Genomic DNA, 12,354 nt, shown 5'->3' on the forward strand with positions numbered 1-12,354 from the left:
GGATATTAAGTATATTCCAAGATTTCAATATAAGGCAACTGTAATCATCATAAGGGTGATTCAGAGTGACTCAGGCAAAGCTGTTCTCAGCTTTCTTCTTAGTAATTCCCACATGGTTAATTGAGAGACTGAATGTATTTCATTGTAGCTGATTTCCTAAGGCTTTATATAATAGTCAAGCAATATAATGTTTAGCGTTTCATTAATTACTACCAGTAATTACTCATTGCTAATTCTTCTGGGCTATTTTTACACTGAGAACTAAGTTTTTGCTTTTTATTTATTGTAAATATATAACAATAAACCAATTAAATAGAGGTAATCTAATCTGTCAATTTGAAATGTGTCTAAATCAAAGCTGATCTATTGTTATACAACAAGCTTCCCACACAATTGAGTTGAGGTCATAGGAAAAAAAGTTGTGCTACATAAATCTAAAAAAAATCCCCAGATATTGTGTGATAAGTTGTTTTTCTTTTTTCTTTTCAAAATAGATTCAGAGTCACATTGGTAAAATAAAAGATCAAGCACATAGAAACATAAATGACCTTAAAGAAGGTTTTTCAGAAAGCCTTTGAAAACTCAGTCTAGAGACTTTATTTAAAACAAAACCTCGACTTTATCTGTCATTTGTAGCACTGCAGAGAGCAAGAGCAAATAGTTTTCTCTCACAGCAGATGGTTTTGAAGGCTGAGGTGAAGAGTATTGTGAGATCTTGTTTTTGTTTATTTTTTTCCCTATTAAAAGGCCAATATATTTTTAACTCTACCCTCCCACTTTTATTCTTCCCATTTCAGATTTTAAACATTGTAGCATGCAATGATAATGATTAACAATAATAATAAAAATAATTATAACAGCAACAAATTTAATTACTTAATAATACAAGTAAATGTTTTCAAAATGTATTAGATTTTATTAGATTTTTAGATATTATTATTTATTAGACATCACTATCTAATATTGGGATATTATAAATAAATTGATTCATTATTTTTCCTTTTCGGCTTAGTCCCTTTATTAATCTGGGGTTGCCACAGTGGAATGAACCTTTCAGCTGCAACCCATCACTGGGAAACACCCATACACTTCCATTCACACACATTTTAGCTTACCCAATTCACCTATAGTGCATGTGTTTGGACTTGTGGGGGAAACCAGAGCACCCGGAGGAAACCCACGTGAACACGGGGAGAACATGCAAACTCCACACACAGAAATGCCAACTGACCCAGCCAAGGTTTGAACCAGTGACCTTCTTGCTGTGAGGCGAGAGTGCTAACCACTGTGCCACCATGCTGCCCATTATAAATAAATACATATGAATTAATTCATTAATGGATGAATGAATGCATTAATTAATAAATTATTAGATGAATGAGTAAATAAATGTTGTCTACAGCTGAATATTTGTTAAAACCTAAATCTAGCATTTTCAAATGTGAACTTTAAAAATCGAGTTGCCAGATTAAGGGTTAAATTAGGTGTCAGTGAATGATCTTAAACGGTTAGTTCAGCCAAAAATAAAACTTCTGTTATTAATTGATCAGCCTCATGTCGTTCCAATCTCCTGAGACTTCCATTAATCTTTGGAACACAAATAAAGATATTTCATATGAAATTTGAGAGCTCCCGCATCTTTCATACATAGCAAGGGAATTTTACAGTCCAGCAAAAAAAAAAAAAAAAAACATAGTCAAAACTTTCCATGTGACTTCAGTGGTTCAACTATAATCAAACCTGCAAAAATACATTAAAAAAAACCTGAAATAGGTCATCAAATTACAGTATAGAGGTCTGCACAGCCTAATTTTTTAGTCCTGCTCCCACGAGGTTTTATTCCACATCGAACCGCTCTCGCCACACATTCAGCCAACATCTCACATTTAAATTGGATACTATCAAAAGAGAGAGATAACAGATAAAACTGTAGGTTGTGCAAGGACTGTAATGTTAAGGCTTAATGTTAGTTTCGTTTGCCCATTTGTGATGACACGTGAGTGCTGCCGTAAACCTGAGGTTCCAGTTTTGTGACTGCTAAAGGGAAAAAATTTAAGGTATTATCACATCATGCAAAAAGTAATTATTTTTTTTCCATTTGTGTCTACGGCACATGAAAAAGACTCCCATACATCAGACTTGCCTGATGTGGGTTTCCTAACAGTAAACTGATCATTTTCTGATGGACAGTGCATCTTCACATTGCTTTGCCAGGTTAGTAATGCCCACTCTGAGGACCGTTATGCAGATGATGAATACAAAACTGTGCAAAAAAACAGCACGTGCAGAAATCACTGGTCATGCGTTCAGCATGTGTAACAGTTGTGAGCACTGCCTGTATCGGTGCTCAATAAGAAATCATAGATATGCTGTTACGAAATAGCGTTGGGTCTTGGCAACACTATATTGTTAGAATGCTCAGCAAAATACACCAGATACCAACCGCTACCGTGTTTTATTTGGAAATTTATTCCCACGCCACAAGAAATCTGGTCAGGTCCCTCAGAATCCCTCAGACCTCTTGGTAGAGTCAGGGGCGCCACTGGCTGGTACGGGGCGTTGGTGGTGGTGGGTCGCAGATGAGAGTCAAGGGGGGTTGGTGATGTGGTTGGTGTTGTGGATGAAAGTAAAGAGCAGGGGGGAGATCGTGGACGAAAGTAAAGAGCAGAGAGGGTTGGGGGTGGGGGAAATATAAAGAGCAGTAGGGATGGGGGATTGGTCTGAGAACGCAAAACGGTGTGGGCCCTTAGAATCGTCCTAGACTTCCAGCATTTTTCATAGTAATTTATTTTGTGTTTAAAAAAAGACACTCAAAGGTGACAAGTGAATGTTTTGAGTTTTAAGCTTTGGGTGAACTATCCCTTTAGTAACTAAACTGTAATTTTTGGTTCAGTTAACCATTTGAGCCCCTTTGTAATTTGTATCAGTTTTCCTTTAGTTTTTGCCTGATAAATGCTACACTCTCTTCTGAAATATTACATGCTCCTCTTCAGATTGCACCTATTTTAGAATGCCAGCTGTTGACTTGCATTTTATAAATAATCTCAGTTTCAGGTTTATTTTTCTCCTGAAGAAAACAATTATATTGTGGGTAAATTAATAGCAAACATTTAATTATATGGGTAAACAATCCCTTTAATTATCATACTAATTATGTTGAAATGTGCCTAATTATGTAAATCTTAGTTAATAATAAATAATGCAATGCAGTTGTATTACTTAGCATTTGTATTTGTTTGGGCTTCGGATTTTATTTTTTTTAAGTTAATGATCCCTCAACCTTGAAATGAAAGCAATGCAAGCAAGAATGATGAAGTTTTGAGTGAACTAATATCACACTTTCGCACTGTGCTCTCTGCAGTATCACAGTACTGGAGGAGGAAGCCAAGGAGGTTCATGTAATTCCCTGAAGGCACCTCCATCACCATAGCCTGAGGTCCAATGTCTCATTTTCAGACCAACAAGAGAAGAGAATTAATGCACAGGATGTTCTGTACTAGGATCCAGAGGCCCAAGATCCGAGGGCTCCAGTTGGCTGTTCCTGACCACAAAGGGAATGGTTTGCCATTTTCTTCAACCTGTGCAACTGGAAGCCCTTCCACTGCATGGGAATACTTGATTGTTTCAGCTGCATGTTGAGTGGTCACATACTGTATGGTTATTTTGTGCTACTCATGGTGAATTGGAAAAGAAAATTACATGACAAAAAAAAAAAAAACATGGAAAAAAGTATTTTTATGTTGTTCTCAAAGTTTCGATTCCAAGTAAATGTTTTCGAAATCAGTCTCAGTATGTGTTTTTAAATGGAGTGTCAGTGTGTCACTCAATGCTCTTGAGGATAGAATGTCAGTTTCCCTTTTCCTTTTTTATTTACACCCTCCCACTGCGCATGAGTGTGTTTCGGTGTGGTAAAGTACAAGATGTTCTCTGTTTCCTGTTTGAAATGCTCTGTGGATTTTGTCATAAAGCGTCATGGTGGTGAATTGTTTACAGACTTTGCAAGTAAAATGTTATTTCTCATGTTATTAAACATCTATTTCTTACAAAAATAAGCTTTTTGAAATGCATTGTCTTTCAATTACTGTAATCACTGTGCAGTAGGGATGTGGCGATGTCTGATGTTCCGCGTCTTCTTTCGATTGAGCCATCTCAAATCTGTCTTTTCATGTAATCCCTGGCTCACACAATGAAAAAAAAAGAAAATATATTAATAACCAGGTTACAGAATTCAATATTTTCTCAGTGAATTTCAAACCACAGAAGACATACCATATATTGAACCACTATTGCAAACCCCACAGCCATTTTCCCTGCAATGACTCCCGAGACTAGTTAATTTTCCCCATACTGAGTGTGACAGAAATGCTTTGGTCTTATATAGCTCTAAACAAGTGAGCTCATTATACGCTAAGCAACAGACGTGTTGAAAGTGCTGTTAAAGTATCAGGCATGGTGCAACTCATGTCAGATGGCTCTGATTCATGGAGATTGATTTAGGCATTCATTGATCTGTTTGCTTTGTTGCCAATCACACTCCATTTGTTCCTGTCAGCGTCCCGAGGACTAGCTTTCATCAGATACAACTGTTTCCTCTAGATAGAGGACAGCCTTGGAGAATCTTTTGTCACAAAAAGAGCAGGAATGAACAAAAACCTATGCTTCAGCATCTTATCTCTTTATACAATGTTATATTCAGAGTTGGATGTGAATATTTCTTGATATCTCGAAATTACAATCATAACATTTGTCATAAAATTTTCGACAAAGAGCTATTGATGTATTTCACACTCACATATATATATATATATATTTTTTTTAATAGAATATGCATAGTTGGTGTGCTGTCTGGTGAGAGGGCTCAAATCTTGGAAAGACACCCTAAGGCCCAATCCCAATTCTATTTTTGTACCTCTACCCCTTCCCCATGGCCCTTGAAACAGAAGGGGAAGGGTTCAAAATTTACCTGTACATGCCATCAGCTGTCATCGCGAGCTCTTACTTCATATGAGATCGATGACGACGTTTTTTTTTTATTTATCTTCAGGAATTCAATGAAGGCAATGGTATCATGTTATCATAACGATAACAAGAGGCCATATTCATCTATGTAAACACAACAGAACAACATTAGCGTTTCACTGTAAAGAGGTCATTCCCAGCCACTAGACATTTCTGACAGGGTATTCGAGTGACAGATATAATAGAATGTTGTGGAACTACTATACAGGTGTTATAATCTACTTTTCAAGCTGTTTGGACAGACATATGTGTGGGTATAGTGTATAGACCAGGCATGGGCAAACTTGATCCTCGAGGGCCGGTGTCCCTGCAGAGTTTTGCTCCAACACTAAGCAAACACACCTGAACACCCTAATTAGTGTCTTCAAGATCACTAGAAAGCTACAAGCAGGTGTAATTGATTAGGGTTGGTGCAAAACTATGCAGGGACACCGGCCCTCCAGGATCGAGTTTGCCCATCCCTGGTATAGACCGTCATGTTGGGGCGATATAAACACACCCAGTCCTTTTGTTTTTTCAATTTAACAACATAAAACAGTAGACCAATTGGAGCAGTTTTCAGATCGACCACAACTTGACGTAGGAGTGCGGTCCCACTGCCCACCAATATTGATTGACAGGCGCACATCACCATATCCTCAGTTTGTTGTTTCACATCCGCCATTTTCAACGTGTGAGTCAAAGCAATGTCCCTAAAGGAACACCCTTGCTCTATTTGTAGATGTAAGGCTCATTGGGCTCAACACAAGATCAACATTCCCCACATGATCGCTCTAATCAGAATTATTGTTTGCAACTTAGTTTGTTTGTAGGTAGGTTTGCAAACTTGTACTTTTCATTGCGTCTACCTTAAACTTCAGCCATTTGCATTTCTCGCAGTCACAGAAGCTCCCTGTGATCTTAACTAGGTGCAGCTGGAAAGTGCGAGCGTGTTGCCTCACGTGTGCGTCCCTTTATTGTAAATAAAATAACGAACTTGCCTGCAGGTCTCACACCAGAAACGTCACTCGGCGACGCTCAGCGTCACGCCACGCAGTGCCATGCATTTCAGAATTCTAAACATACATTTCTTTCAGGGTACACACAACGGCGCTTCAAGCCGGGGGCGCCCAGCCACGAGTCAGGACACTTCATATTTCTGCCGCGCCACAAAGCGTCATTTGAATAGTTTCATTTTTAATAACATCCGAATGTGCATGTCTGGGTGTGCTGTGTCACAGCTCTGGTGCTCAGCCAAAGTTAATTCAGTGTGCGTGGTTATTAGTGTCGGTGTACACGCTCAGAACTTTAAACTAGCACACAGTTGGCTGTAAAACTATACAAAGACACAAATGATTGTGTACTCTCTGCTTGGTCTGTGTCCGACTCGTACATGTACGGCTGAATGCTGGTCCTCTCACTCAGGTTGCTTCTCTCTGTCTTCCTGTCTGTTGCTAAACACAGAGCAGGGGAGCTCTTGGCTCCGCCCCCTAGTTACATTGGGCGGGAAGTCGAAACTAATTTTCATGTGAAGCAACACACCCATAAAATGGCTGGCTGTGTACACATCCCCAAAATGACACTTTTTAACACATTATATTAAATAATATGAACTCAGAAGAACCATAATATTAATATTAAATCTTAAAAAAGGGGTGAACTACGTGCCCTTTAAAGCATGACGGTAAAACACAATTGCCTTTATGAATGTATTAAAACAAATGCTTGTTTATCGTAAAAATTCGTAATAATGACCAAAAATACTTACTTGTGCATGTCCTGACTTTCGTGTGCAGCCATGCTGCTGTTGTAGCAGGTGTATTCTGGGAAATTTTTGTACCCTTTGGTTTCAAGTGTGGTCCTGAAAAATCTCCTTTTCACGGGCAATATAGTCCTTCCCCTTAGCCCTACAACTTCAAGCTAAAGAGAATTGGGAGTCCCCTTTAAGGGATAAGGGGAAGGGCTAGGGGGTAGAATTGGGATTGGCAAACTCGTGTTATTCCCCTTGTCTAAATGTACAGTGGCTAGCCTGGCTCCAGAAAGCTAATTTATGTCAGAATCGTGTTTAAAAGTATGGAGTTAGGGTGGTTGAGGGATGCTGAAAGTTTTGGCCCAATGGTTTGGTCTTATGCTGATTGGATGATAGAATGAATGTCAAAAATGAATCATCCTCGTCAAAACTGTTCATGCATCTCCTAAAATTTGTTTATAAAAAGCACCACTTAGGTCTTATTTCCAAATAGTATTTTCTATGGATGCTCCGATCAGAATTTTTGCTGCCAGTACGATTGCTTGTTATGGTGATCGGCCAATACTGAGAACCGATTCTGATGCTTCAAGCTTCATTAAGCACATTTCACCTTTAAGTATGCTACTTAATTGGAGATCTCGCCTTACCTAAGATAATAAATTAAGAATGCTGCATTTAATCCTTTAAACGTGTTTTTTACACCATTTAGGTGCGATCATGTCATGGTCAGAAGCAGCTTTAAAGAAAATAATAGAGATTTACAGTGATTACTGCTTCTCGCGATCTCCTATTTTACATACATACATACTTTCCAATTTTTTTCTTCACATTACAAACTCCCACTGATAAAGAGAACTGAACTCCACATCATTCTTCTCTTATCAATTATACTGCTCAATGCATATGTTTCAGTGCATTGATTTAATCAGAGAGCTATAAAGAGATTACTATATCTAAATTATATTCACAGCATCAAATGCAGATTTCATGACAGAAGGCAGTTTACTGTAGGGCACTTTATGCACAACGAAAAAGGATGGATAATACTTACTGAGGATATGTATTGAGTATTTCATTTGATTCATTCATTCCTTTTCCTTCTGTTTAGTTCCTTTGTTCACCAGGGGTCGCCACGGCGGACTTATTATGTCCACCAACTTATTATGTTTTATACAGCGGACCTTCCAGCTGCAACTTAATACTGGGAAACATACATACACACTCATTCACACTCATACACTATGGCCAGTTTAGTTTATTCAATTCATCTATATCACATGTCTTTGGACTGTGAAGGAAATCGGAGCACCCTGAGGAAACCTACGCAAACATGAGGAGAACATGCAAACTCCACACAGAAATGCCAATTGACCCAGCTGGGACTCAAATCAGCAACCTTCTTGCTGTAAGGCGACAGTGTTCACCACTGAGCCACAATATTTTTTCCCCAACTTTTGAGAACAAGTTTTGGACATTTTCCTTAATTGTAGCAAGACTGGTAGTGTCTGCATATGTATGCATCATTCTTTATTCAGATCCTCATGGAAGAACGTCTAAAAATACAAAAATGTAGTTACAGGCCAAATTATCAATTAATGAAGGCACAATTTTGCACAGTTCTATGCACAATTACTGTCATGAGTGAGACTTGTGTGCATCTCTGCTCTCGAGATCCATGGATAAGTTCCAAAAGAATAAATGGGGCATCATAACAGGAGTTATGAAAGAGAGAGATACAGGTATAGAACATTTTGGCGTATTTCATTTATGTTTGCTCAGTGTTGACGAAGTTGCTAAATTTCACAATATTTGCTATTTTATGATCAAAACTTTACATTAAAAAAACTACAATTTATCCATCCATCTTTCATTCTCCACTAAAGTCTGAACCTTGTTGCATTGGTATGGAAATGCATGCAGAGGGAGGAACACACTGCCAAAAAGCCTTTACTGCAAAGGAGGATTGTGGTACCTGGGGCAGGGGGGGAAGCTTCCCGGGAATGCTGCCTGATGCTCCTTGTTATGTAGATGATTAAGCTACTTGTCAAGAGGGACAGAGTCACTCTATGCCATTTTACGAATGCCAGGACCTCCCGCTGTCAACTGGTACAGGGAGCAGATGGGAGGGAACAGGAACAAAGGGGTAAAGGAAGTCTGTAGCTATCCACTGAAGGATGTCCAGTACTGTTGTTTGGGCATTGAAAGTGTGGGGACCAAGTCTCAGCTGGCTGAGAACCAAGTAGCCGTTTATCTCTCTCTAACTCTTCACCGCTTAGTCTCATTTCATCCCTTTTCCATCTCTTGTTATGTTCATCCTTACTTCTTGGTGCCAATATGATCTCCATGGATGGAATTGGCGTGGTATGTGGTACAGTATGTATGTGGTAAGCGCACAGTGCCAAAAGCCATAGAAATAGAGTGATGCTGGTGGTGTCAGTGATAATAAGCAACAGTTTTGAGTTCCACAGAGGAGAACCAGAAGGATGAAGGAGTTATGATAGGAATCACGAGGTAGAGTGAGTGGACCAGTCCTGGAACATAATACATGGACAATCATAAAGTGGTTAAAACATACTTTCACCTTGCTATTTGTTTATTTTATGACTAAACATTCAAAATGTGAAATTTTCTGCTGCTATATTTTCTTCTTATCCAAAATCTGAACTTGGCTTGATTAATACTGAACCTGGGATGAAAGAGGATATCAGAGTCAAAGGGCCAACTCTCCTGAAGGGGATTGTGATAGCTGACATGATAGGCTAGCTGGGACTGTTGTCTGTGGCCGCTTTTTGTGGTAATGCCAGCCTGATCTCACAAAAAAACGTAAGTATTTTACGTTTTGTCAGTTTCACGAGTTGGGTCGTACGAAAATGTACAATTTTAAAAAGGAGGCGTGGCACCCAACCCCTAAACCCAACGTCATTGGATGATGAGTAAATTATACTTAATTGTAAAAATTAGATCGTATGAATTCATCAGTATTAGTAACTAAATCAAAAAGTTACGAATTGCAGTGAGATTGCGTTGGTAATGCTGGAGCAACTACAATCAGTGTTTTCCATTGAGGCAATAGATAAAGGCTGCCATCCCCAAAGGTAGAGAGGAATTGCTCCAAGACCTGCTGTTTTCTACTGGTACAAGAGGAGCATGAGAGACCACCATGGGAATCATTATTTGTCATTGCAAGTATAACAGTCCCATGTATGACCAAGCCACAATACCAATGACTTGTAAAAGGCATCTTGTTACTTTAAAATAATTGATCTACTGTAATAAGGAGTAAATCAGTGTAAATTTTTTAAAAGTATTTGAAAATATTATTTTTTATAAGACAATCCAAATCACTCACTTTGGCTTAGTCCCAGATTCACAGTATCAGGGGTTGCCACAGCAGAATGAACCTCCACTTTATATGTTTTATGCAGTGAATGCCTTTCCAGAGGCAACTAAGCACTGAGAGTACACTAACTCACGAATCCCCAGTGTAGAGAAACACCCACATACTCTCTCATTCATATACACACATACACTATGAACAAATTAGTTTATCCAGTTCACCACGTCTTCAGACTGTGGGGGAAACCAGAGTAAACTCACGCAAACACGGAGAGAACATGCAAACTTCACATAGAAATGTCACCTGTCCCAGCTGTAACTCAAACCGGCCTACTTCTTGCTGTCAGGTGACCATGCCGAGCCACCAACAGCGGCCGAACTAAATCAGTAACAAACGCACAAAAACACTTAAACTTGGAATCTAAATCAGGTCACTGCCCATGGATGATATGAATAGAGAGTAAGAGAGTGAATATAATCTGAATTCCATTCCCTGTGTCAAAAGTCAAGATATAATCCTCATGTGCCTGTTATTATCAATTCTAAAGTCCACCTTACAAAGCCTTTCTACAAAAGGCAAATAAGTAATTGTACTAAAGTTCCTTTAAGGCAAGTCATTTCACTTGACAACCATTTTTAAAACGCCCCTCGGCAGTATGCTCAGGCATTCTGTCTGAATAGGGAAACATCAATATCCCAAGAATTGCTTGCCAAGCATATAATTAAATTTTATATTAGGAATCAACAATAAAATTAAACAACAACTGTGTCTTAATTTAATTTCTAAACGTTTGAATCCAACAAAATCTGCAAAAACGTACGGCTGGTCTGAGGCTCTCTCCAGGAGATTCGTCAGTCTATAGTGATCACTCATTGCCTCCTGTACCAGAAGGTGGGGCTTCATTCGCCATGTTGACCTTTACACATTTCCCCATTCAAAACTATATGAGGGAAATCTTGTGTATTTCATAGTCTTTGATCATACTCAATGTCAAAATTACACATCATAGGCAATACATAAGTTAAAGGCAGAGTATGCAATTTTTGCCACTAGATGCCACATATTTACAACAAACAAAAGTGTAGTTTGATGACATCATAACTGTGTGTGGAATCATGGGAGTTATTGCCTTCTTTACATCCTGCAAGACTTGTACATATATAGTGTTTATGGACTAAAGCAGTTTATGGACTATGGGCTAAAGCAGTGGTCCCAAACCTTTTTAATCACCATGGACTGGTCAGGGCATGGCAGTTATACCGTCGACCGTAGGGGGTGGGGGGATGGTGGGTGGTAGCGGTGGTTCGTAGGTTGCTAGGCGACCATCAAGTGTTCAAATGTGTATATTCCATCAAACTGAAGCTGATCAGTCAGTTCTTACCAAGTGGGATTCATTCATCTGGAGGCGACTGGAAGGCGCAAGAGTGTCACAGCAGTTGATCTTCTTGCAGACATGCTGGATTCAGCTGATTTGTTGACAAATGGGTTGTGGATCCACTCCATGGCAGTTTATGGGTCCTTTACTAGGCCTTTTCCCCTTAGCAAAGAAACTTTCCTTCCTACATCTGTTTTTTTTAACTCATTTTGCTGCTTGTGGGTTAAATTTGGGAAAACAAGTGACCAAGATATAAGCGAGAGAATATGGTAATTTTTCAAAATAAAAGATATTTCAAAATAAAAGATCGTTGAGACTCAGATAATAAATTAAATGAAAATAATTAATGATTTCTTGTGAGGCCCAGTACCAACTGATCCATAGACCGGTACCAATCTGCGGCCTGGTTGTTTCTGGAATTTAAAATTCTTTAAAACATTTGGGATAATCTAAATACATAAATGAGCAAACTGTATAAGACACTGTTTTTATATACTTACATATTGTGCCCTTAAAAAAACATTCCATAACAAACACAGCCTTGCTTACTGTACTTTCAGTTCAGCTTAAACGCTTTGAGCAAATGGGCTGGGCCATGTTTCAGCTATTGCATCTTGTTCTACAACAACACATGAGAAAAATACTGCACTCTAGTGCCCCCGTTGTGATAAAAAGGATATCACAGCATTCTCCAATAACAGGCTTATATAAGTATGGCTCTCTCAAGTGGTGGTGTGTCTTTTTGTCTTCCTTATAATCTTCCTTTTCCTGCTTTACTGTATTTTTCACATTGTCTGTCCTTAATCCTGGGTGCCAAAATGATCTCCATAGTCGTAGAAACGGAGTTGCTCCCTTGGCTGTGGTGATGGCAGGATGTGACAAGCAGGTCAGTGC

At 38.9% G+C, this 12,354-nt stretch overlaps 1 protein-coding gene across 1 annotated transcript in view; it reads left to right on the forward strand.

The window, feature by feature from the left end:
- syt9a (synaptotagmin IXa) overlaps positions 1 to 4,007 on the forward strand; it is a 77,839-nt gene extending 73,832 nt beyond the window's left edge. Inside the window, exon 7 of the mRNA XM_056479046.1 lies at positions 3,362 to 4,007. Within this exon, the coding sequence (XP_056335021.1) occupies positions 3,362 to 3,430 (69 nt within the window). The 3' untranslated portion in view covers positions 3,431 to 4,007. The remainder of the gene's footprint in view (positions 1 to 3,361) is intronic.
- The last annotated feature ends 8,347 nt before the right edge of the window (positions 4,008 to 12,354 follow it).

This window comes from Danio aesculapii, chromosome 18 (assembly GCF_903798145.1).
Source record: "Danio aesculapii chromosome 18, fDanAes4.1, whole genome shotgun sequence".
Lineage (NCBI taxonomy): Eukaryota > Metazoa > Chordata > Actinopteri > Cypriniformes > Danionidae > Danio > Danio aesculapii.